Raw genomic sequence first — 27,455 nt, 5'->3', positions numbered from 1 at the left:
CTGAGGCAACAGCAATGGGGTAGCTCACAAATGAAAGATTATTAACAGCAACTTCCTAATCTTCATAATCCTCACCTCTCTTCTGTCAGTTTTGTCCTAACCATGGCACTAAGTGCCACATCCAGTCTCATCTTAAAAACCTCCAGGGACAGTGAATCCAACACCTCCCTGGGCAGCCCATTCCAATCAGACATGTGCCATGGTCTAGTAAGGGGTGGACTTAATGATCTCAGAGGTCTTTTCCAACCCGGTTGATTCTATGATTCTATGATTCAGGTTTGTTGAAGTGGATTATATTCTGCTCAATAAAAACGATAGGAGAATAGAAGCTTCAAAGGTAATGAGCCCAAACATGTTGTGAAAATTATTTGCATGTGTCCTCACCAGGCACCTATCCATTCCCATAGGGAGTGACAATCAGAAACAATTTGCCTGTTATCCATTGGCTGGCATGCTGGTCCAGCAGTAGCCAGATAGTTGAAGATTATCCAGAGAATATGCCAGAAAGGTTTTGCAAGGGACACTGTTGAAGTTGAAGCCATTATAAAGGACAATTAAAGAAACTGAAGCAAGCAGAAAATATTCTGTAGCATTTTAGGGACATAAAAGAATCTGAGAGAATTGAGGGATGGGGAGTGAGGGAATCTGGACAGGTGCTGCTGGCTTTGTTGCTTTAGGAAACAAGTCTAAGGTCTATATGATACCACATATCCTTGTTTTTGCTGAACTAATGATTCTGCTCGATTGTGAGGGATTATACAGCAGATTGTCCCTGTCACTTCTTCTCTAACAATTCAAATGTGTCCAAAGGAATGCAGCAATTGATCCACATTGCTGTTCAGGCTGAGCTAAGGCTCAAGTCTCTAAGAGGCAGTGGATAATTTTGCATTATGGAACACCTTGAGAAATTTCGTTTGGGGTAGAGAACTGTCAGGTCCCCTGTTGCACATGCTTTTCCACATATAGGAATATATGCACACTTGTATTTCAGTTCAAATGCAATTATTATGCTATGATTAGCTGACAATCCAATCTATTTAGAGATGGGTAAGCCTTAGTTTTGCCTAACGGTGTTAGACTAGAATACATATTCACTGGAACCCTCTGTCCTGCTGTGGGTCCTGACATTCTCCAGGTGTGTTGGAAAAAGTTATGTGATGGGCACAGTGTTGCTGGAGTTTGCAGCCTGGGTAACTTAAGCCAACCACAAATCAGTGCTTCAAAATAAAAATGCTCTGTTAACGCACAGATAGTCATGCCCATAGTGCTCATCAATTCAAGCATTAAGTAATAGCATAACAGAAGATTAATGTTCTAGGGACATCCAATCTATTATTAAAAAAAGTTTTGGTTAGACTTTGTGGGCACTTGTAGTTTTTAGCAATGATTTCGAGATGCTTCCTGGAAAATTCATATTTGTCTTAGTAATTGTTCACCTGTTGCTTGCAAGACAGTGGGGTTGCTTAATATACAGGCTATGCCCAGGTATGAAGTTTCCTGTTTAGCTTCCTTAGTAACCTTCAAAGCAGATGTCTGTCTGCTGGTTCTGAACACAGTCTGATGCTGCTTCCTTTGGGTTGACCATCAGTTTGCATGTAACCAGCCCTGGAAAGGACCTCTCTCTTCCTCTCTCTTCCTCTCTCTTCCTCTCTCTTCCTCTCTCTTCCTCTCTCTTCCTCTCTCTTCCTCTCTCTTCCTCTCTCTTCCTCTCCCTCTAGATATAAATTTTTAATCAACTGTTTTCTCCATTGTGTTGCTGAAAATAATGACACCGTTCAGGAGGATCATGGAGTTAAAGCGGGATCAAGTTATCCACCTGGCAGATAGCTGGTGTCCATTCAGCCACTGATCAAGTGTGATGTGTGCCCGCTGATCATAGAGTCATAGAATGGTTTGGGTTGGAAGGGACATTGAAGATCATCTCGTTCCAAACTCCCTGCCATGCAGAGAACCTTTCACTGAGCCCAGGTTGCTCAAAGCTCCGTGCAGCCTGGCCTTGAAGTGCCTGACAGCGTCTGTGTCTGTACTATGGAGCTCTGCCACGAAAGGCAGCTTTATACTATAACTTGAATGAAGTTTTCACATCAGCAGAGTAGTGATGAATTGACAAAAGTATGTTCATAGTGAAAACTCTGTTAATGATCTGCCGTAAATCCATAGGTGAAGGTGCTGTAGCATCTTCAGGGTGTCATGTTGAAGTGTAGAAAGGTAGAGCATTCTTTAGGAGCATTGGGAAGGCAAGTTTGATAAGAACACAACATCCCAACCAACTCCTGTGCTCTTAGCAGCAAATAGGTCACCAGAAAAAGCACTGTGAAGGAAGTTCTGTAAGTGACTTCAGAATGAGATGTGTGCCTTTGGGAAGTCATAACATGTCAAGTGAAGCAGCAGATTTTGACAGCAGACCACATTGCTCTGGTGTGATGCTTGGTGTTATTCGAAGTGCTTCCTGCCACAGTTATGTGCAGCATTATTCTTGTATCCACTCCATTTTGATGTGCCTCTTTCTTATCATGCCATTGTTTTCTTTGTTGGGAACAAGAGCTGTCAGAGGTGTTTGTATGCATACACATAGAATGCATCTTTGAAAGTTTAGAAGGGGGTAGTTCTTTTTTGTTGTTGTTGTTGTTGTTTGGTTTTTTTGTCTTCCTGACCATTTCCATGGTTGTGTTTGTTATTTGAAACTAAAATCTTAGGTTTTAGTTTTAAAGAATTGGTCTTGAGATTTTTTTATCCATGTTCCATGAGCTGGAGACCTTGAATATTCCCTACCATCTTATTTGGTGAGCTCCTTGAGAACCTGTGTTTCTGAGTGCAAACCGATCAAGGCCTCTGTGCCTCTTGAAGCAGGTTGGCCTCAGCACTGCAGGGGCTCAGGGCAACAAGTTGAAGAATAAAAAGAGCAAGCCCAAGAATACAAGGCAACATGCTAGTGTGCCCTCTTGTAGTGACAGTGCATTTCTCCAAAACACATTTGGTGTGAGTACAGCTCTTCTCTTGCTGGGACATGTCCTCACTGCCCTACTGTCTTTTGTAATATCTCCATAAATCTCAGGGTCTAGTGGCCCTCTCCTCTTCAGGAGAGGCAGAGGAGTGTCTTAGCTGTTGGTTTGGTGGTTGGGATGTCTTCCTTGAAACTGTGAGTTTGAACAGGTCCTAAGCTGAATCCAGCTGTTAGTTTCTTGATGAACAATCTTAGCTGATAAGCCTGCTGCCCCCATGCCTGTTGCTGGAAGGCACATATGACTAAACACGTCATTCATCTATAGTAGAGTTTTTCTACCCATTGATTTCTGTGTTGAAATTGATACGTTTTGTATATGAATTGATTCACCTGGTAACAGATTGTGATATCAGTGCCTTTGTTAGTGAACTGTTATGAAGTCACTTCAAAGGAACCCTGGAGAAAGAGGGAATAAACATTTGGGGAAAACAGATTTTAAATTGTGTGAAATAACAGGAAAAAGAATTCAGGAAATGACTGGCTAAGTGCATCTCACTTGACACAGTGACGTTTGTCTTAGTATAAAATCTTCAGACTACCTGCGTTAGTTCTTTTGTAGGTTGTTAAGAATCACATTGTTTCAATCAGCTAAAAATGCTTTTCAAGTATTAGCATCCTTCCACTCTTTGTTATTTAAGTGCCACAAAAGAGAGACAAAGATGATGCTGGTAATTCTTTTCATTATATACATACCACGGTTCTTTAATTTATAGTATTAATTGCTGTAAGCTTGACAAAAAGGTTTGACTAAAAAAAATGGGAAGTATATTTTATAGTACAATGCAGTCCAGTAACTACAGTATGGAGCAATGGTAGGTTTTAAAGCAGATTTTTTTTTTTGCTTGACAGGCAAGTGTCAGCCTGGTTAGCCTCACAAGGAGATTATGGCTGATAATAACTTAGCATTTAGGCTTTCAATATTGGCCTGTGTTTGTTTGGGTTTTGTTTGTTTTGTATATATGATCCCTTCCATACTTTTTTGTGCTTCTGAGAAGCGAAGGCACATACAGAAGAGACTAGAGAGAAGTTTCTTCCAGGCACAGGCAGGCTGGTGGGGGATGGCTGAGTGCCAGACCTTGTTACATGGCTTCTGGAGCTGCTTGTTCTGCATTCACACTGGTTTGTGTTTCTGCAGCTGTATCGTATTGCTGCTGTTAACTTACCGTTAGACTCCTAGACTTAAAGCTGTTGTTGTTTTCCTTTTAAAGTTATATAAGCTACAGAGTATCTTTACATTTGATAAGGCATCTTTTGAGAGACTGAGAATGACCTACTAGAAAGTTTGTGCTTGGATAGGGAGATTATTTTCTTCAAATTTCCCAATGTGAATGGATACCAGTATGATTTACAGAAGTTGTACCACTAGTGACAGATTACATGCTTCTGTTATGAAGTTAGATCCTACCTTCAAGACCTCTTGGCTCAGAGATGAATAAAATCTAAACTGAATCAAGATATTTTGAGACTAGGTAGATCCTGCAGAAGTTCTGGATGAGAGGAATGTATGCACCTATTACAAGGTATGTCAATAGAAAAGTGGTAGGGAAGTAGTAACAAAGAAACTGAGAACTGAAGAGTTCCCAAAAAAGTACACAGAGAGAGAGGAAGGGGGGAAAGGAGCAAGGGGGAAAGCTTGGGCTCATCTGAAATTCACATGAGCTTCTGCTCACATGAATAGAACTCATGAGTTTGTGCTTAGGCAGTAAGCTGTGATTTGAAGCAAAGTCCTTGTATGCAACGTCCTCCCATCCTTCAGGAAGGACCAGAACAGGTCCTGCAATGTCCTCACTGATCCTAAAACTTAGAAAAATTGCAGGCCTTCCTGCTTCACTCAAAATAGTGACTGGTTCAGCATTCACCTGTCAAAGTGGCTACCGTCATCACTCATGGACGCCAGCCATGTCATTGACAAGATAAAGTGAAGACTTAAGAGCCTAGGTTATGATTTGCAGGTAGCAGAATCACCATGTGCAAGGTGTCAGATGCCTGTGGTATCAGACTGAGGGTGAAATTTCACCTGAAGTAGCTGCAGGAGCTATGGGGCATCTAAATGTAAGCACAGATCAAGTGTCAGTGGTTGTCAGAGATACACTTTGGGTTTTTTTGGCCTAAGTTCTGAATGTTTCAACACTGAAAGCAGTTGTGGCAGTTGCTCTTTTGTGGGCAGGCGATCACAAAATCTTCATCTTACGAATTTATGCTGAGCAGGTTCAGGGGGCAACACTGACCAAAAAGGAAATAAATAAATCATGTCTTAATACTTAGAACTCATTATTGTTACTTCAAGCCAGTGTTATGATTAGATTTTCATCTCTGGCTTATATTGCCTACCAGTGTGTCTTCTGTGCTTAGGGCATAGGGAGAGAGGCAAATTCCTGTGGAATAGATCATTGAGTACATCTGGCATGACTATCTCAATGCAGGCTTTGAGATACAGTTTGTCACTGGGGCTTCTCTTGCAACTAGTGGAGTTTTTCTAGGATTTGCCTCTTTGCGGATCAGAAGTACAGCTCAAATCATTATGGCGGGTTGTGCCAGAGACAGGTATCTAGAACTACTGACTATAACTTTTTTAAATTCTGCTTGTAACAATGAGAACTCTTCAAAGGGTGATCAGAGACTCATAATACCCCAGCTCTGAAAATGTTACTCCAAAAATATTTTGACCTTGCTAGATTTGCTTACTGTAAGAGATACTGGCAGGCTACCAAGTCTGTTGGGTGTGATTTTATGTACATTCACGTGTAGCAGTCTCTTAGAAGACCAGTCTGTTAGTGCATCTGCTGAATCCCTTAGATTGTCTTTCTACAGTGGAAGATTTTGTCTGACAGCGAGATAACTGCTTGTAGTTGTGTCCCAGCATTCTAAGCTATAACAAAATTTCCCCGATTGGATTAAAATTTACGCAGTACCTACAGGGTTGTTGCTGTGTGCAATGAAACTATATCTTCTGAAACAATGCTCTTTCCAGTAAGTATTTCCAGGAAGATTCTTTTCATTTCCCTACAGATAACAGTAAAACTTGAGGGAACTTGTGATCAGTTCTGACACAAGTTTCATACGTTAGATAATCAAATATCACAGTATTGTGATATTTTAAACACAGTAAGAACTTCCCTTATCTGTAACCTTATGTGACCAGAAGCCATCTAGAGAACTCGAAAAGCAGTGTTAAAATGGTATAACTTTTTTATTACACCACATCACAAGTGTCTTCAGTTATTTACACGTTGCTAACACCCAACCCCAGCTCTGCATACTAAACAAGAGTGCATTCACAGCATTGTGCCTGTATTGTGAAGTCAATACCAGAAACTAACTAAACATCACCTTTATCACACTGAGTAAAACAACTCTTCAGTAAAGAGCTCAATAAATGACGTCATTGGTTTTGCTAGTCTATTTTACCAGTCTGTTTTTAACTGCTTGTAGTAGTATTTTTAACTTTTCAATGTACTTAAGAGTTGTCACATGGATATAATACACTATAGTGGTCCTAGTACCTGTGGCTAAGCATCTGAAAATATTTGAACATATATCTGCTTTTATTTCAATGAATCTTTAGCTTTCAGCTACCATACAGCCCTAACAGGCCTTTTCAGTATCTTTTATTATATAGCTTTCAGACTATGTGATTATTGTCTAAATACTGTTAAATTACGCAGAGGAACACAACACCTGGTGCATTTATTTCTGTAATGACCTTTATTTTTATAACACTCTTGTTAAAGCAGTAAATGAAAAAGAAAGATAATGAAAAGCAAGTAAAAAGCCTACAGGTCAACAGGGATGAATAATTAAGTACATCCTTTTATTCCATGAAGTTAAAATGATGCAGTGTTGCCTGGTTAGTACCAGAAGCATATGTAGAGACAGACTTTTGAAATCTGAATTTGGAGAGCAGATCAGTCAAAGAAGTGACTTGTCATTTGCTGTTTCCATTGGGGGAGGAGGTCGGAGTTGCTTGCCAGTCATGTTTGCATAGAAGGCTTTTTCCTGTGCAAATCTCTGCAACTCATTAAAGTTTCCCAAAGCATTTACTGAATGTGTGCCAATCTAAAGACTTCCTCTCTAGCTGAAATAGAATAGAACATAAGACATTTAGGCCATTTTGAGTTGCTGAAATGTTAGGTAATCTTGTTTTTAGTTTCCTACCTGCTTTTTTTTCCCCCCTCAAACTTTTGTTTTATTATAGGAAGTGTTAAGTCTACAGGAGCTGATTTTTAAAATAAATTTCTGTCCAAATGTAATGCAAGTAGTAAGTACTTTTCTCAGCATTGAAAAATAGTTGATTCTCTGGAACCAAAATCTGAACTGCAGCTAGGTGGTATGTGTTATGCTCCTGTGTACAGAAGGTGACACCTCCAGCTTGTTTCTTACACTTACTTACCTGCAGGCAGACTGCTTTGATTGTAATATATATACCAGGAACATAAGCTGAAGTAGCTTTCTTTACAGCTTGCATTATAATGTCTGGGACAACCCTCTATTTCTCTGAACTCAAAGTTATATCAGGAAGAGCTTCTTGACACAGCAATAAGACAAATTGTTCTGAGAAGGGGCTCTTTGAAATCAACATTACCACTCTCCGTGTGGCTCCTGAATTTTTGGCCTTGGCCATAGTTGAGAAACTTGGATGTATGTTGTGGAATTTTCAGTAAGGTAATGGGTAAAAGCATTCCTTAGAAACAATAGTATTGAAGTCAAGCCTTCATGGTTGAGCGAAGAGCAGTAGCTGAAGGAAAAGCAGGGCTTGCTTGAGAAACTGTTGGCACTATTGCCTTTGGAAAGAGCTGTGGAGCGATTTATGTATTTCTCAAATGTGTCAAGTTACTGACTACAGAAAGTGAGAGTATTTGTCAGTCTTTTTCTCTAGGAAGAGTATCTGGAAAATGATTTTTCAACATATAACACAGTATAGAATATTAACTCACTATGTGGAAATTGTAATTAGGCTGGCATCATTTGGCTAATCTCACAGAAGGCTTTTTTTTCGAGAGTTTAGCAGTGGATATAGATCTTCCTGTATACATCTGCTTGTTGAGGTCTCTGGAAACCTGGTTTATCAATGTTGGTTTATTCAGGTTAAAATTACTCTAAGCACGTGACCAAGAGAGATAAAGGGAAAAGATATTTAGACAGTTTTCTAATGCCTTGATCAAAATGAGTACTGTATTTTGGGTTTTGTTTTGCTTTTCCACTTTCATACATAAGAGGTCTCTTGTGTTTAGTGTTAGGTTGTTTACTACAGCATTCTGGAGCCTGTATCCAGGCACAGCTCCCTGCTCAGGTACAGAGCTCTGGCTCAGTGCAGAGCCAGTAACCATGGTTGGTCTCCAAGGACAGCACAACTCTTATCTGCTTCCTTTCCCACTGAACTCCGCTTTGTTCCTTTTTATCTGTGCTGTTGCTATGACTGAGTATGGTAATATGTTTATAAATCTTTTACACTAAAGCCAACCACGTGATAAAGCATATCCTCTTGACTGTCTGAATAGAAACCTAAGAGGGGGGGAAAATAATTAATTTAGAAAGTTTAAAGAAGAGGGAAGCAGGCAGGCAGGCTAGGAGCAGAATACTGATTGCAGCTTCATGCTGGGCTAATCAAATCATATTGGTGAATAGGTTGATAACATCACCACAACTCTAAAAATAGAAAAACCTAATAAGAGTTTAATATGTAGGAACTAGCATTAAGAGAATTGGCCACTAGCATTTATGTTTGTGCTTTTGAGAAACCCTGTACCTTTAGCTTGAATGTAAGCTCAACACATGCCATTTTCTGTTGATAATTTTTTTAGAACACTCTAAAGATTACAAGGTGCTTTAAAAACACCATCAGGTTTATCACCATATATTATATTATGAGATATAATATGGGGTAATAAAATTATATAGGGAGCTTTTGTATCCTGCTTTAAATTGTACTGTTGTGCTGTAATGGCCAAAGAACGTAGGGAACACACTTACTTAAGTTGGACCTTTACTTCATGCAAACATGTTATAAGGAGACAAGAGCAACTCTCTGACCCATCCCAGTGGCTTGATAGAGGCTCTCCCAATTCTCTGTGGTTAGGTAAGGGAAGCAGTGACTTTCAATAAGCTGAAAAATAACTCTTAAGAATGCTCCGAAACATCTTCTATTGTTTTCGTACAGTTGGCACAGAAGTCGGTTGGTGAAGTTTGTGGGAATTGTAAGTCATGGATTGTGAGTGTATGACAACCTGACCAAGCAGAAAAGCGATAGCCTGTGCTCCTGTTTCAGAAGTGCTGTCCTGGTCTGGCTAATGTGGATTATGGCTGTGTGAGAATCTGAAATACCTATGTGCTTAATGAAGTTTCTGTTAGACATAATATGAATAACTTCTATTACAATGTCTGCTTAGACCGTATAGGTCATAGCTTTATGTTTCTTCACAACACATGAAGCTTGCCAGCAATGCTGAAAGAGATTCTTGGGTAAAACAGAGTTCTATATTAATACCCAACTTGAAAATTTTGGGGTTTATCATATGTATTTATGTCAGTTGACTTACCCATCTCTTTGGATTTAATAATGGATGCTACTTAAGATGTAGCAAAATCTATTCTATCTTAAGGGTGTATATTATTAATTAAGCAATATTATCAGTTGCTATGTCAAGTATTCATTCAAATTTAAATGTATGGATTTTATAAAATCATGTGCTTTGGAGTTTACAGTATCTGGAATAAACATTTTTTTGTTTGTGTGATGTAATATTTAAAAATTATTTTAAAAGAAAATTTGTTCTGGGATAGTTTTACCAGTCTTATAGAAGGAGATTAAGCAACATTAATGCACAGATTGGCAGTTTCTCTAAATCTTGGCAAGTACCCTACAGGTAAGAAATATCCAAGATAAAAAACATGCTGAAACTGATTTAAGATTAAAAGATGCAGTTGCTAGTATTAGATGAGCAAAAGCAACAAGAGAAGAAGAAAGAAACAAGAAAGAAAAGTGTACAAAGTTGGAGTATGAATAAGCACATAACCATCACCAGTCCTGGCTCACCAGGGAGGTCCCAGATGATTGGAAGCTGGCTAATGTGACTCCCATCCACAAGAAGGGCGGGAAGGAGGACTCGGGAGACTACAGCCTGACCTCTGTGCTGAGCAAGGTTATGGAACAGATCATCCTCAGTGCAATCACACAGCACCTACAGGATGGACAGGGGATCAGACCCAGCCAGCACAGGTTTAGGAGGGGCAGGTCCTATCTGACCAACTTGATCTCCTTTTATGACCAGGTGACCCACCTGGTGGATGAGGGGAAGGCTGTGGATGTGGTCTACCTGGACTTCAGCAAAGCCTTTGACACCGTCTCCCACAGCATACTCCTGGAAAAGCTGGCAGCCCACGGCTTGGACAGGGGCACTCTCTGCTGGGTTAGGAACTGGCTGGAGGGCCGGGCCCAGAGTGGTGGTGAACAGTGCTGCAAACAGTTGGTGGCTGGTCACTAGTGGTATCCGCCAGGGATCAGTGTTGGGCCCAGTCCTGTTTAATATCTTTATTGATGATCTGGGTGAGGGGATCAAGTGTACCATTAGTAAATTTGCAGATGACACCAAGTGGGGGGGGAGCGTCAGTCTGCTGGAGAGTAGGAGGACTCTGTAGATGGACCCAGACAGGCTGGATAAATGGACTGAATCCAATGGTATGATATTTAACAAGACAAAGTGCCGGGTCCTGCACTTTGTTCACAACAACCCCCTGCAGCGCTGCAGGCTGGGGACAGAGTGGCTGGAGAGCAGCCAGGCAGAAAGGGACCTGGGAGTTTGGATTGACAGGAAGCTGAACATGAGCCAGCAGTGTGCCCAGGTGGCCAAGAAGGCCAATGGCATCCTGGCCTGGATCAGGAACAGTGTGCCTAGCAGGATATGAGAAGTGATTCTTTCCCTGTATTCAGTGCTGGTGAGGCCACACCTGGAGTACTGTGTCCAGCTCTAGGTCCCTCAGTTCAGGAAGGACATTGAGGTGCTGGAGCAGGTCCAGAGAAGAGCAACGAGGCTGGTGAAGGGACTGGAGCACAAGTCCTATGAGGAGAGGCTGAGAGAGCTGGGGTTGTTCAGCCTGGAGAAGAGGAGGCTCAGGGGAGACCTCATCACTCTCTACAGCTCCCTGAAAGGAGGTTGTAGCCAGGTGGGGATTGGTCTCTTCTCCCAGGCAAGAGGGGACGGACTTAAACTGTGCCAGGGGAGGTTTAGGTTAGACATTAGAAAGAAATTCTTTACAGAATGGTCAGACATTGGGATGGGATGCCCAGGGAAGTGGTGGAGTCACTGTCCCTGGAGGTATTTAAGAAAAGACTGCGTGTGGCACTTAGTGCCATGGTCTAGTTGACAGGGTGGTGTTGGGTCATGGGTTGGACTCGATGATCTCAGAGGTCTTTTCCAACCTGGTTGATTCTGTGATTCTATCAGCGTAAATATTATTTCTCTAGCAAGCTATACTTGTTTTTGTTTATGTAAAATTGAATGAACTACAATATTCTAATGACAATATTAAGGTTTCCACCTCCAAAAAATCTGTTTGAATAGCCAGTGGTTCTCAATGAGATGAACTGACAAATTTTATCTTTAGAGTCTAACTTGTGGCATCTGACCATGTAAACATTTTGCTCAAGTAAACCACTCTGAACTTTAATCATATGTCAACAAATATTATTTGAAGAATAATTTTATAATTTCCTGAGAGACATTATCCCTGTGAAACATTGTTAGTATTGCCCTATTCAATTAAATAAATAATCCCTTTGACACCATCACATCCTTTGAAGTGCTAGGACAAAACATCCTAATTATTCTTAATGATGCTGAGATCCAAATTAAATTGTGACTCTAAAAAAAACCATTATAAAGACTTTAATCCTCCTATCTCTGTAGGCAGAGCTTTAACAAAACCAAAAAATGTGAAAGGCCTTGAGTATGAAGGGCATGGGTCTAAAACACTTATCCAAAGGAAAGAAAATGTGGTAAAAGCAATATAGGCTGCAAAGCCATCTTTGCTTGCCACTTCCTAATGTGACTCTTACTGTTGCTGGTGCATTACTGGTGTTGCCTTTTTAGCCCTACTGTCTCCTGTGATAGTTCTTGACCATATCTGTGCTGCATTGAATGCAATTTTGTATAAATATATTAGTGAAGCAAATAAGTTGCATAAATTTGGTCTATAATATTTTATCTATCCTCTCAGTTACAATAGCTAAGATAAGCGGGTTTAATTTCACTGCATTAAATTACTTTTATATTAGCAACATGGTTTTAGCAGATTAAGAAAGATCAAGTTAAACACAGCTTTTTCCTACTGAATCTAATCTCTTCTAAGCAATTTAATGTGCTGTGCAACTGTACAGTTTCCGAGCACTTTCTCGTAGTCTGCTAAACAAAGTCACTACTGTTTCTTGCCTGTGATTCTCATCTTGCAGTCCTGCATTTGAGAATGGGTTTTGTGTTGAATAGCAGAGAGAGAGGAGTGGGGTTTTGGTTGGTTGGTTTTGGTCTATTTATTTAGTTTATAAGCACTAAATTTGTGAGTAACTTTTATGGATAATACAGATTCTCCTATGTATTTATACTGCATGAAGAGATGTTCACCACATGTGCCCTGTAGTTGAAGTAGAAGGCAGTGAGCTTTGTAATGAGCTTTTAGTATCAGCAGGAGTTCCTTTCACAGGAGTTCATATTACCCTTGACATTTTAGTTCTGGCCAAACAGAAATAATGTATTTTCAGTTTGCAAACATCTCTGAGGGGAAAAGTCTGCTTTCTCTTGCTAGTACTGTCCTGGCAATACATAATGGTTACTACTCAAGCATCTTCAAAATGACATTAGAGGATTTGTACCATACTGTAAAAATTTAGTGAATCCTCATTAAAGGCAGTTGTTTAAAAACAGTTTATTTCTTTATCTGTTAAACTTAAAGAAATTGTAATTTAACACTTTTGTTACAAGTATATTACAAGACAGAAGTATAATTTAACCTAGTTTATCTTCCAAAATAATCTGAATTGCTTTCTCTTAGTAATTTAGTTTAATAAATTTCACTAATTGGGGAAGGGTGTTCTTAGAATAGAAATAATTGTAAGACTAGATAAAAATTTTCCTGTAGGGTTTTATTACTCTCTAATTGGATGAATCTCTGATTTTCTTTTCAGTTAGACAAGGCTTTTGCATTTTGAGTTTTTAATTAATTAATTAATGTTATTTTATTGACTTGTGGAAATTACCTACAACAGAGTTTCATTTATGGTTGAGATATTTGTGTAATGTGTATTAGTGTTTGAAGTGTATGATGTATACAAAAATTTGAAAGAAAAAGGCAAAAATGGAGTAAAAATGGAATATAAAGATGACTCATGACTAAATAAAGATAGTGGGTTATTTCAGTTCAATCAGATTGATACAACAGTCTTAGCTGAACTTGGTTCAGAGAGAATAGACTGACAAAAAAGTTGTTTTTTTTTTTTAAAAACAAACCTACAGTCTCTTATAGAAATGATTAATGCCAATACAAACTCATAAACATTTTAAACATTATTTGAGAAAGTATTCAAAATCATGTGCACACATAAAACATTTCTGGAGAGCTCACAAAGCATTAGCTGGAATAGTGCCCACTCTGATGTGTTGCTATTAATGGAGCTCTTCAGAAAGGAGGATGCAGGGAGATCTGCTTGTAGAGGTGCACTCATCTTCAAAATGTATTCTATTGTGTCTTTTTACTGGAAAAGTTATCTTTTTTTTTTTTTTTTTGTGAATTCATATTTAGTTGTAACTATTTGAATTCATTGTTAGGGTGTAACCTTAAAATACCACGCCAAGAGCAGGTTCTCCAGAAGGTGCACATCAGTTGAAACACTGTATGTATATGAGATTTTCTGTAGATTAGTACTTACTCAAAATAACAATCATTTTATGTGTATTTTAAAAAATATTTTTGAAAGCATATCTTTATATGTGTCTATTTATATAAATAACAAGATATTAAACATACAAGTAATATTTGAAGACTTCTTCCAGAATAAGGAGAACTGTAGATTGGTTCATAAATGGAAAGCACCACCTGTGACCCAGTTCAGTAGCATAGACACAGCAGCAGAAAACCTTTTTGCTTTTCAAAACATTGTTATTTATATTAACCTGGGCGACAACATTTCATTTTCTTCCAGGAGAAAGATATACAAGGATGCTGCCTGAGCAGGAAACTGTGATTGTATTGTCTAATGCTTTATATTGCCTCTTCAATAAAAAGAAAGGAAAATATTTTTACTATTTTAAAAATAAATTTAAGTAAGACAATGCTTTAAAGTTTGGTTGGTGTGATCTTCAGGAGGTAGAGGATTAAATCCATTGAATCTGCAGAGAATTTTGGTACTTAATGCACTGCAGTTATGTTTTCTCCAGAGTTAATTCAGAGTAGTGTTAATCATTTATGTATATTGGCTTAAAATACCATTATTGCAGCAATGGTTTTGAGTGACAAATGACCTGTATAATAATGCATCTATGTAATTCAAGTTTTAATTGTCTGTGCTGGTTTAAAGGTAAACCAGCAGGGGAAAATGAACTCAACCCAAAAGAGAGATTATAAATCAGAATAACAATTTAGTAAAATAATACAATAAGTACGATTATACAGACAAACAATTGGTTTTAACCAGCAAAACTTAAATGTATAACCCAGCACCCTGGGGCATGAACAGAGTGGTGTTCTTTGGGCCCCCTGAGTCCAAAAGTAAGGGAGAGGGGGAAAACCTGTTGGTGAGAGTGCTGTTGCAGTCTGGTCAAGAGTGGTGATTGCAGTCCGGTCGAGGGTGGTGGTTGCAGCCTAGTTGAGAGCAGTGGTCTGCAGTCTTCCTCTGGATCCCACGAGTGGTTAAAAAAGTCCCAAGACTCCAAGATTATATATTCTCCAGTTCAGGCAGGAATGCTCAGTACTTCCCTCAGGGCAGGGGGTTCCTTAATGGGTGTGAGGACAAAAGCAACCTCCTATCTCACAGGCCTCTTAACACCTAGTTTATAGCCTGAGTCAGGCTCTGTGTGCAGATGGTGTAAATGGTTCATTGATAACAGTTTGTGGGAAATGGCATGGAAGGCTATAGAATACACGTTTTGGGTTACACCCATCCAGTGATGAACTGGTCCCAGCTGTTCTAACTAGGACATTGTCCTTATTTTGCCCAATGAAGTAAGGGGGTTTTATAATAAAAGCAATTTAAAACATTTTTTTTTAAAAAAGTAGACTTTAAAATAAAATCTTTCATCTCTCCTTTCTTTCTTTTCTGGGCTTCTCTTATTTTCCTTTTTTTTTGGTTTCTTTTGGTTTGTATAGATCATGAAGTATGGCCAACGTTTTTGATTTTCAGTGGCTCAATCTTCATTCAGTTCTCTGCCTTTGGGCTTTTTGTCATATTAGGTACAAATACAAGCCTTGGATATCAGATGTGGAGCAAAAAAACATACTCATATGAGTAATGTGGCAAATAGTGAAAGTGTACTTGTGTATATAAATAAAGGTTTAATAAAGTAAAGTTGCCTTGTTAAGAGATATACTAGTTATTGTGGAGAGGTAAATAAGCTCCTTAGTCATGAAATGTAGTGAAGCAGGACCTATCCTTTGATTAGACCTTCATATAAAAAAACGAACTGCAAGTCTTGTGTAAAGGCAAAACTGCTGATGTAACAGGCATGTATTTTTTAGATTTTACTTTATCAGCCCAGTGTGGAGAGAAGCAAGGAGGAAAAGGAAGAAGCAAGCAGACTTCTTTAAATAAGCGACTCAGTTCATGTACAGGACGAGATGTGATTGTTTATATGCTCAGGATGTGCCGCTGCAGCATTAACGCAAATGAAAAGATCCTATGCGTGATGGAGCTATTGTTCTCTTGTTTATAAACAGAAGTTTTGCAGTGGTTTAAACAAATAAAATCCCCAAGTCTTGAGTCTTTTGCCTATGATGGCCAGTCTATCTGGATTTAGAGTGTTTTATCTCTGAATGGTAGTACTTTCAAAATTCCCTGCTACTGTAAAGTCTTAATGTTCCTGTTACAAAATAGGTTTTATTGAAGTGTTGCCAGCTCAAAGCAGTAAAAAATCATGAATTAGACTAAAATCAGCACTGGGCTGTGGGGTTGATTTTTGTAGGTCTGTAAATTATGTATTTAAAATTTCCTTAAATTGTCTCTATTTTGGGGCAAGAAGGACTTCATTGGTTGTTGACTATTAAATAAGATGAGGCAGTTATTTCTCTGTAACTGAGGGCAAGAAACTTAGTACTATTCGCTGGAAGTCTCTTGTATGATTGTACAGTTCCAGGAGCTGAGATTTCAGGAAATGCTTAGACAATCTGAATAACAGTGGAATTAAGAGTTGACTGTGAAACAGAAAGAACCAGGTGGAGGGAGCAGGCAACTTGTTGTAACTTTATCAGTGTGGAATAGGTTGTGATGAGAAGGTAGACAATGCAGTGATGTGAAGGAAAACACACTCTAAATCACAAGTGGTGGGAAATCAGAAGCATATTCTGTAACTGAGAAGTGATTAGTCATAGCAGGGATGTTGCTGGCTTTTTATCAATTTCTCATTCATGGAAAAGGATTTAATAATTGAAAAGCTATAGCAGCTGGCTTTTCACAGAATATTTCATGGTACTCTGGAAAATTTCATTCTTGCCATCTATTCGAACATTTTATAAAAAGAAAGCTTATTACTGAATGGGAGGGGAAGAAAATCCATAAAAGCTGGGAAGGGGGAAGGGAGAGCACTTATTAGAAACACTAAAAGTGAGTTGAACGATTGATTTAGAAGAAGAGATACAGAATGTCTTGCACTACTCTTCAAAAGTATTTCACCCTCACACTGTTTCATTGTGGTTGTACTTTAGGGGATTTGTGTCAGGTGAAAGACTCTCTCCTTCAGTGGGAGTAGGAGTGCAGGCTTGCAGGGTTCTCATAAGCACTGCTCGATGGAAGCACCCATTTAGCACCTGAGGCTCCCAACTATTTCCTTATATTACTATGGAAACCTGACACAGAAGGAACATACACATGAAAGTGACATTTATTTTGATTCGAGTTAGAAGAGGGTATTTTATTGACTCATTTTTAATTAATGGTGCTTGTCTAAAGAGCAGGACTGATGTAAAGCAGAATAGTTAACCAAGGGGTGTGGAATCTACCTCTTACCCACTTAAGGAATTTAAGTTTAGTAAATCTGATTATTAGTTCATTGCTGTATTGGACAGTGATTTTTTAAATTTTTTTTTCACATGACCGCCGGACAGTCAATGGAAAGTAACTTGCTTACTTTTGTAGGGGCCTGTTGTTTTCAATTTTCAGTGTCTAGGCACAGAAATTGTTTGTATTGGAACTGTTTTTTCCTTATGTCAGTTTTATGCTGCCAAACAGTTTGGAACAGGACTAAAAGTTGAGAGTGTGAGTGGTGACACCATCACCGACTTTCCAGTGGATGTTGTTGGGTTTTGAAAGAACTGGTGTAAGCAATGAAGTAGAAAACTGCCTCTTCCCCCCATTGTTCTCTTCTCCCTTTGGTTTAATCTGAAATAGTACCATATCGAAATAGTTATTTACACACAAGCCATGACCTAGATAATTTAGCCTTTGTTCAGTCCTTTAATTGGAAATTAGAGAAAAGGTTATTTCTGGGATACTTACAGCTTTAGCTATTTACTTTAGCAGTTTGGGGTTTTTTTTGATAGGTGATAGAGGAATTGTTGATGATAAAAGAATCACCTTCTGTGTTATTTGACTCCATCAGCATTTGCCTGGTGGTCTCAGACAAATCACCCTGGATCTCCCATTTCCCCAGTAAAAAGCAGAAACAGGATTTTCTGTCTTTCTCCATTTCTATACTCTCAAACCTCTGCTTGATTATTAGCATGATGTTCTGAGTGTAGGTACTTCTAGATATTACTATAAAGCAGCTCTTTAAAAAAACATGAGCAGAAGCTGTTTTGCTGTAACATACTGTACAAAAACATTGGGGGCTGATTTTATGTAACTTAAAATCTTTTATGATGATTTAACACCATTTTAAGACTTCCATGAAGGACTCCTCTCCTATGGATTTTAGAAGGAACAGTGAACTTGAAAGAGATGGTAACAATTTCTCCCAAAATACATTTCCGCTTTGGAATATGCTGAAAAAGTATTAAAACCTCTTCTGCATGCTCTTTTACCCATTGGAACCCCTGACATATGCATATTTCTTGACAAAAAGAGAATTGCTCCTGATTATTTTTCTTACTATTGCTAAATTCTAAAAGCTTTAAATCCTATTTTGTATGGAATTATTTTTCTAAGCATTCATCAGATACCCCTCCAAAACTCTTTCAAAATAGACTTATTAAGTTTTTGTTTAGCTTGCACAGCTATGTCTGGTGATAGTAATGAGATTGTTTGGAGAAACAAGAAGACAGAACCACTTGTAAACTTAGTCTATTTAAATGCTTAGATCATTTTCTGTCTTCATGGTTTGCTTCCTTTAGTGAGACAACCCAAAGGTGTTTGCTTTCTGAAACCTGGTGCATATATGCAGTCAATGACTCCGTGTTGCAAATGCTTTTTTTCTCTGTTATTTTTTTTCATTTACTTTTTAAAAGAGTGTAAAAGAAATTTATGAAATAAACAGTAGAGTTCAGTTTGATACCTAAACATGGGTGGCTTATCTCTCAACTGTTAGTGGAGAGCCATTGACACAGTCAGTAGAATACAGGAGGTGATTCATCTGAGCAGCCATGAGATATGGGCTGCACGAGGGTGGACTGCATGCTCTCTATGCTCTATTCACTATGGATTTTTTTCTCCCAAATGGATCCCACACGGAATCTTTGGGGAAGAAGTAACCTTCTAGGTCTGCTTTGTATTTTCCAACCAGAGGATATAATGGCCAATTTGCACAGGCTGTTAAACATGATATTCTCACCAGTTCAGCAGATCCTGCCAATGTGAAATCCCTTTCCCACACTCTTGCTTGTGGCGTTGGGGCACACGGGTCCTTTCGTGCTCTGGGCTCATTGTTAGCAGGGCCTGCAAATCTGACCTTTGTCTGCTTTTGCAGATGGTTAAGTGAGAAAATGTTGATCATTATGATGCCAATGTAATCCATATCCTTGCTTCTGTGATTGGGTTTTCAGATCACAATTGTGCTCTGAATGCTTTTCTATGAATGACAGGCTGCCTTTTACCCAGCCCTCCACTTACCATTTAAGACGGAGAGTAAACCCACCAAGTCATGTGGCATGAAGGGTTTTTAGCAGTGCCCCATGTTCATTTCACCAGGCAGTTATTCTGCTATCCCTTTTGAAGCTCTGGACTTTGGCTTGGAATGGGTTTCATGAACAGCATGGCCATGCAGCCAGGGATCTGCTTGACCTGGAAAAAGGGGGATTGGGGCGTTAGAGTTACATATCTACTCATTTGTGGAACCTGGCTCTGATGCAGGCAGGGATCCTGAATTACTTTACTCCTAAATCACTGTTCTTAAAAGCTAGTATTTCAGCAGCACAAACATTACTATTAGTTCTCAACTGAGTTGTAGCAAAGTACATATGTGAACTGCCCCATAAAGTGCAGTGGTCTCTCTCCAAGCTCCAGGTTTCTTCTTCCATGCTAGTATCAGCTATGGCTATCCCAGTACCAAATGCAAATTGTTTTTTCCTAAAAGACAGATCCCAGGCATGTTTCTGGTATTTTCTCAGACTGTGGGCTAGTGCTATCCTCCTGGTGGTACCACTTGTCTCAGGACTGCTACCTTTCATCTGTTGCTAATCCTCAGCTCTCTAGTAATTATTTTCATAGGAGAGATGTATGATGATTCTTTCTTCTTTAAGTGCATCTCACTTCTGAAAAGATGGCTGGTCCATTTTAACTGTTGGGGCTGCTACCGTATGTATGTATTTTTTTCTCTTGGCAACCACAATGAAAATCTTAAAAAATAAAAATAAGAAAATCAATGTCTCAACAACATTTTTATTATTGAGGGCTTTGTGGCCCTGTCAGACACTGGTGACCCAGGAGTCACAAAAAGAACAGTGATGTGGATGGCATTCATCATTTCTTCCCACAGCACAGCTGGAAGAGTGCTCACACAGTTTGAGGGAGGTGTGCATTCAATCTCCTGCATGTGGGAGGATTTCAGTCCACATCACAGGAGAGTGCACCAGTCCCTGCAGGGATAAGGAAGCATCTCGGACTCCTTCTGACAGTCTTCTGCTCACTATAAAGAACTAGGCAGGATACAGCAGGAAATGCAAGCTAATTCTTCTCATGTCAAGATGAGACTGTTGCAGCAAGAAGGATTTGGGGTAGGATTTGAAGATGGAAATCTGATGTCCTGGGATAGCATTAGAGTTGAGCTATACAGCAATCACAAATGGGTCTTTACAAGACTGTTCTACCTCATCAAGGTAGAAGAAAGGTGACAGGCCACTTGTCTAGAGATACCTGAGTCCTCCAGTGTCTGCTTGCTACTGATTTAAGATGACTGAACCAAACAAACAAAAAAAACCACCCTAAATCCCACAAAAGCCAACCAACTAACCAGGCCCCCCCCAAAAAAAACCCCAACACCTCACACCACACCCACACCTCCAACAAAAAGGTGTATTATGTCAACAGAGAATTTCAAGAGCCTCTGTTTCTTGACCCAGCTTTGCAACTTGATGGCAAGAGGACACCTGCCTTTTTGTTCAAATACAATCAGACAGAGAAATGTATTGGATATAATTCTTCTGTACCCTTGGTGATCTCTCAATCAAATAAGAAAAAACCCTACTGCTAGCAGTGTTTTGTGAATTTAAACACTATTATTTTCTAAAGTTTATTGAATTTGAACTGACTTTATGATTGGTTTTACTCATGTCAGGAGCAGATTTTCCACATGCTAACTGGTTTCCTCGTTTCCAAAAGCAAGGCAGCTTTTAGCAGATGTATTCCCTCAATGCTATTGTTCTTTTTATCTCTGTTGCTGTTTTGGCCTTGGAGTTTCAGGAAGGCACAGAAGGCTGACCAATAGAGACTCCAGTGAGAGAGAGGACATAAGGGAGAAGGGATCTGATTTGGGCTTGTATCCAATTATTACAATACATATTTAGACTATTTTGTACTAAGGAAGTAAACACTTACTGCTGTATAAAGGTTAGAGATAGACCCACCCATTCTTGGAAGTACGTACAGCTTGTCCTGAGTGACATCAGTGATGGATCTTTCTTGTGTGTGTATACAATGCGGTGATTTATTACAGTATAATTTTTTGCCAAAGATTATTAAAAAATGTCTTAGGTTGTTTCAGTAAGCTATTGTTTTATACTGAGCTGTTTGTCCATACTGAATTTGTCTAGATCCCGCAAGTTTATTTACATAAATATCTGCAATATAGGGTACAGATCTGGTATCTAAACTTTTCGGCTATTTGCCTTGATTGCTTTTCTTTGCTGTCTGAGCCTTTGGAAAGTTACAAGTATCCAATATCAAACTATTTTTGCTTATATTAAAGGCAATTTTAGGTACCACAACAGTATTATGAGTGTTATTATGTTAAAAAGTGACACGTGGTTTTTGCAGTCTTTATATTAGATATCACACTGAATATAGAATGACATCTGTGTGTGTCATATCTGTGCAAATACTAAAATACTAAGATCTCACCAATAAAGTAGATTTTCTGCAACACACATGTGATTAGTGATATTAAATAATATAAAAATTTTATTTAAAAATTTATTTTTACTTTTTTTTAATAACTAAACTGGTAAAGTGCAAATCTGTTAGGCTACAGCACTGGTTTACTTCTTGGAATAGAGTCTGAATCTTAAAGGTCATCAGTAACTAATATTCTCCAGGAGAAATTGTCAGTTCCACAACTCTTTCAGTTTGCATTTTTCATGTGTCTATTTTTTTTTAAATATTGGTGAATCTGAACTTTTATGTTACCTGGTTTATGCCCTGAGCGGTGCAGTAGCAAAAGAAAAAGCAGGAAAAAGCTCCACTGTAATCCTTGGTAATCTATAAGGAAAAGAATATAAAGTCGGAGTAGAGATGATCTTGTCTCTGAAATGGTCTGGTGCAGATCCAGATTTATAGCTGTATCACCCCCTCTGTGTTTGTTCCCCATCATGGTAGACACGGAGCAAGACTTGTTCTCCTCATCAATCTCTGCACGATGCATGTTATTAACAATAGGACACCTTATCTGGTTACTGAACTTGTGTTTTAAGGACAAAACAAGAAACCTTGAGTGAATTTCCAGGAGAGCCGCCCAAACTTTTCAAGGATAGAATAAACCTTAAACCAATACTTAATGATGGTCTTATGGTTTTTTTTAATTAAGAAAAAGATCGAATGATGATCCCTGGACATGTACACATGGGTCTGGCTTCATGATCTTCAGTATTATAGATAATAATAAACACTGTAATTGGAAATCAAACTTTTAACATAGTATCTCAGGCATTTTGAAGCAAAGAGTAGCTAAAGTGTTTCACAAATGGATGTTTAAAAGATACTTTAATAAAGCTTCTGCCTTGGCTCTGCAATGGACTTACCTGAGCAATCATATTGGTTCCCTCTGGTGTTAAAGCTCTGAAAACCCGTTATGGCTGGAGCATTTGTTAAGCAGTCTCTACAGATGTGGTATTGTGGCAGCCTTAATGAAATGCACCTTCTGTGTCACAGAGGCTAAACCAAGATGATAATAGGGATGATAATATTTTGGTTAGATCATTCTTATGTCCTGCCTCTTCCATGACTTTGACTTTGTGTAAGGAAACGCTTTTTGTGTTTTGTATCAGACTGTCTTGCCTTTCTGTTAAGAAAGATGAATAATCTGTTGTGTTTGTGTTGCAAATGAGTTGCTTAATTGTTTTTGCTATGCTTCCAGAGAGCGTTGTTAGGGTGACTGAATGCAGTATTCCTTCCTGAGTTTCCTTCTGTAAATCCCACTCAGTGAATTTGCTATTAAGATAGACTTAGCCACAGCAGATCAAGTTGATGAGCATCTTCATCAAGCATGGAAAGCCAAACACAGGGCAATTCTTTCTCCATGCTCTCTGCTTTAAAAACTAGCAGCTGCTTCCAACTTGAAGCATACACTAAATTTCCAAGAGCTTTCAGCTAGTTATGAAAAAACTTTGAATTGTGGGAGGAATTTGAATGGGACGTATCAAAAAAGGCATTTAACCCAGGAAAATATGCTGAACAGTATAGAGCTGTTGTAGAGGGGAAAAATCTGCTTACATCTCCATTGGTGTTTGACCATTTCTAAGAGAAAAAACAGTGATTATCAGTCATGATCTCTTTGAAACTCTTAATAATAAACAATATATTTAAGAACCTTTTCTAACTAGGTGTTATTCTCATTTTCTGAAAACTGTGAATGATTCTGAAAAGCTACAAACTTGAATAATTTTCTCTCTAATTCATCTTGCTTCTATTTTAAGAGAAACAAGCAGTTCCTTGGGCTGCTTATTAACCTATGGAAGTCAAGAAAAATGCTGCTTAATTTCAAGAAAAGTGTATTCTCTTTTGCTACTGTAAACTACTTTATATTGTGTACTTGGTATAATTACACGCAGAAAAGGAAATTGGAAGTTTGATTTAAAAAAATAAAATTCAAATTCCATTTATCTCTTTTCTCTCAGGTGGAAAGACATGACATGAATACCCTGAGTTTACCGCTTAACATTCGCCGTGGAGGTTCTGATACCAACCTGAACTTTGATGTACCAGATGGGGTCCTAGAGTTTCACAAAGTCAAACTCAGTGCAGATAGCTTGAAACAGAAGATTCTCAAGGTTACAGAGCAAATCAAGGTTGAACAAACAGCTCGAGATGGAAACGTGGCTGAGTATTTGAAACTGGTAAACAGTGCAGACAAGCAACAGGCCGGGCGCATTAAACAAGTCTTTGAGAAAAAGAATCAGAAATCTGCCCACTCCATTGCCCAGCTGCAGAAGAAATTGGAACAGTATCACAAAAAGCTCAAGGATATTGAACAAAATGGATCTTCCAAAGCTACCAAGGATACTTCCAAAGATAACTTGAAAGATATTCAACATGGAAAGTCTCGTACCACTGGGCATGGAACAGAGAGCAGCAAGTCGGGTGTGCCAGGTGTATCTTTGACACCACCTGTCTTTGTTTTCAGCAAGTCTAGAGAGTTTGCCAACCTGATCCGAAACAAATTTGGTAGTGCAGACAACATTGCTCATCTCAAAAATACCCTGGATGAATTTCGGCCAGAAACGAGTTCCAGAACATATGGGGGCAGTGCCACCATTGTTGCCAAACCAAAATATGTTAGTGATGATGAATGCTCAAGTGGGACCTCTGGATCAGCAGATAGTAATGGGAATACTTCTTTTAGTCCTGCTGTGGCAAGTACCCTGGACAGCCAAGGAAAGCTTTCCATGATTTTGGAGGAACTAAGGGAAATCAAGGAGACTCAGTCCCAATTAGCTGATGATATTGAGAATTTAAAAACACAATTTAAAAGAGACTATGGCTTTATTTCTCAGATGTTACAAGAGGAAAGATTTAGGTATTTTTATTTAACTGTTCTCTTGAAATTACTTTTGAACTGGTATAGGAGCTATTTGGAAAGGGGTGGGGGGGGAAGAGAAATATTTCAGAAGCAAGAGGAAAAAATAATTCCATTCAATATCTGGTACCAACATGTTCCACTCCTTCCAGTGACTAAAACATTAGTATTTCCTATCAAATAATGTAGTAGTCCTTTGCTTTTTGTCAAAGGAAAACTCTGTCCTCTGTCATACTGTGAATTATGTGAGTACTGGACATAGGAGTATTCACTGCCAATTGTTTTGCAACCAGTGGAATGTTTCTCATCTGTTGTGACTCAAAAAAGCTAATCAGTCTATGGTATAGCAGAACTGACTTAGAGCTGATAAGTATACCCTTGATTCTTGAGTACCTTGTCCAAATACTTCTCACACACATTGCTATCTTGTGGATGCAATGTCACCTTGTAGCCTGGTGTAATAAACAGCTGTGAGATGTAATTTTAAGTACTCTAGCACAACTTCCTTTTGCATTTGTTACTTGGCAATTAATTACTTTATCATCTACTCTGAGAAGATATGTTCTACAGAGGACTTACACCTGCTGTATCTATATCCCATTTGTCATATCACTTGTGACAGTCGATTCTTGAAGTCTTTACTATGCTAGTGGGGAAAAACTCAGTATAAAATGCAATATTTAATGTTTCCCTTGTTTACAGTTCTTGAAATACAAGGAAAGGCTTGATATCACATGATAACATAGGGGAGGAAAGAACAATACAAATGGCCTACTGAACTCAGGACTTGGTTTGAGGGGAAGACAGTGGCCTTTTCTGACAGCTCACTGCCATTAAGATCTCAAGCCTCCTACCACCCATTTCCGCAGCGTGACAATTTTACCTCCATCATTTTTGTGCTGACTGCAGTGTTTGCCTGTTTGTGTGTTAAATCAAATGACAAACTCACCAAAAAAATTTCTAGTTTCCTGATGATTTAGTTGAACTGGTTTGCTGTGCAGAGGCATGCCAGGACAGGCTGTACACAAGTGGCAGGACCTTGCAGTTGTGTTTGAGAGAGAACATACTTTTCTTGTCATTACTGGTTAGCTGTTAGCTAGCTCAAACTTACTTATGAAACCATATCTTCTTGTCTAAATGAAGAGTGAAAAACAGAAAAATGTGAGTTGGAGATCCTTAGGCAGTGTTTATAGTTCATGTAATTTTCCAATGATGTACAGATATTGGCTTCTTAACACCCACTGCCAGCAAGAAACACTGAAAAAAGACTTTCAGCTTGCTGAATAAATGCTTACGGAGAGTTTGCAAAGTTTTTACTGATTTCTTTTATGTGCTTTGTAATGCCAGTCCTATGAATTCATAGTACACTGAAAAACTATCTTTTAAAATGTGTAATTGTGTTCATGATTTAGCATTTCTTGAATAGAAGGCACTAAATTTAGACTTCTTTTCCTAATAAGATACGAAAGATTGGAGGACCAGTTAAATGACCTCACTGATCTTCATCAACATGAGACAGCAAACTTGAAACAAGAGCTAGCCAGCATAGAGGAGAAAGTGGCATATCAGGCATATGAGCGATCACGAGATGTTCAGGTATGTTTTTCCTTACCATAGACTTCTAATATTTGGTGGAAATCTTGTACCATGGAACACTCACATCTTTCTACATCTTTGTAAATAAGGAGTCTGGGGAAAGATTTAAGCCCATGTTTTGTCTGTTTTAAAGTGAAACCCCAGCATATTAAATCAATGTGAGTCTTCATTTGTTTCACTAGATTCAGAATTTTTTCTACTGGAATTGATGATGTAGGCTGGGCAGACTTGTGGTTGAAGAATGGTCTGTTTTAATTTCTTGCACTAGAGGAGGAAGGAATTAAGTCTCCTCGTATTGTGTAAAATGCCACCTTTGACAATGTCCTAACACAAACTTCTTGTTCAGACTTTCTCCAGTAAGTAGTCTCATCACTGGCAAGGTTTATTATAAATTGAGCTTCAGGTAAAAAGTAAGAAAGCTAATTGATAAATAGACTTGTAGATTTGCCAGTTATAATTTAAGAGTTTTAAGCCATGGTCACAACAACCTCTATGATTAAAACTGTAGAATGTGTTCACCTTAGTGATCAGTTGTAGTTATGTCTGGCTTCAATCAAAAGCCAGTAATAATGTCTACAAGTGTGTCCTTATGGCATGTAGCTACATACTTGAATATTTATATACAATATAATCACTTATATAATGCATAATATTTCTACTTAAAGCCTGAGCAAGTGGTGAAAAATGGTGAAAATGTTATGCTTTACCTATTCGTGAACAAATGAGGAATGCTCAAAGACTGTCTTCATATTGCCTCAGATGGTAAAAGAAGCTAAAACGTGTCCTGTAACATACCCCTGTGCTCACATTTCTAAACACAGAGCCTGCAGGCGGGAGGATGATCACAGTTTCCTAACTGGTGTGAGAGTCAGGAAGCTCCTGGGAACAGAATGGGAAAGGATGTACTAAATCTAAGTGCATCATAGGTTCCTTTGTAGGTTTAAAGAAGAGAGAGATCTGATAGATTTAAAGAAAAGAGAACTCCTTTCTGTGAAGGTATCTTGAGGATGTAAAAACATGAGACCTGAGCTGTCCAGCAGAAGGGCTGTGAGCTAATCGCTAACTTGTTAGCAGAATCCTGGGGGGCGGGAGTCAGAGACTTTTAAAACTAATCGAAGTGCTACATTGATACAACCTTGTTTCTTTTATCTCTATACAGCTGGGCCTGTTTAAACCTGCCTCTTTGGGGGGTTGGCAGATAAGCTAAAATAGAGAGAAGGCATTTAAGCTCTGGATATTTTGAGTAACAACTTAACTCTGTCACTAAAGGATGTGCAGAT

At 38.7% G+C, this 27,455-nt stretch overlaps 1 protein-coding gene across 6 annotated transcripts in view; it reads left to right on the top strand.

The window, feature by feature from the left end:
- Positions 1–27,455, top strand: part of TMCC3 (transmembrane and coiled-coil domain family 3) — a 156,385-nt gene that overhangs the window by 121,426 nt on the left and 7,504 nt on the right. For all 6 annotated transcript variants that reach the window (XM_017804328.1, XM_017804324.1, XM_017804325.1 and 3 more), the window contains 2 exons: positions 23,681–24,579; positions 26,040–26,175. In XM_017804328.1, the coding sequence (XP_017659817.1) occupies positions 23,696–24,579; positions 26,040–26,175 (1,020 nt within the window). In that variant the 5' untranslated portion in view covers positions 23,681–23,695. The remainder of the gene's footprint in view (positions 1–23,680; positions 24,580–26,039; positions 26,176–27,455) is intronic.

The sequence above is a fragment of the Lepidothrix coronata genome, unplaced genomic scaffold, assembly GCF_001604755.1.
Source record: "Lepidothrix coronata isolate B3197 unplaced genomic scaffold, Lepidothrix_coronata-1.0 Scaffold9, whole genome shotgun sequence".
Lineage (NCBI taxonomy): Eukaryota > Metazoa > Chordata > Aves > Passeriformes > Pipridae > Lepidothrix > Lepidothrix coronata.
This window is presented reverse-complemented; position numbering and strand designations above follow the sequence as displayed.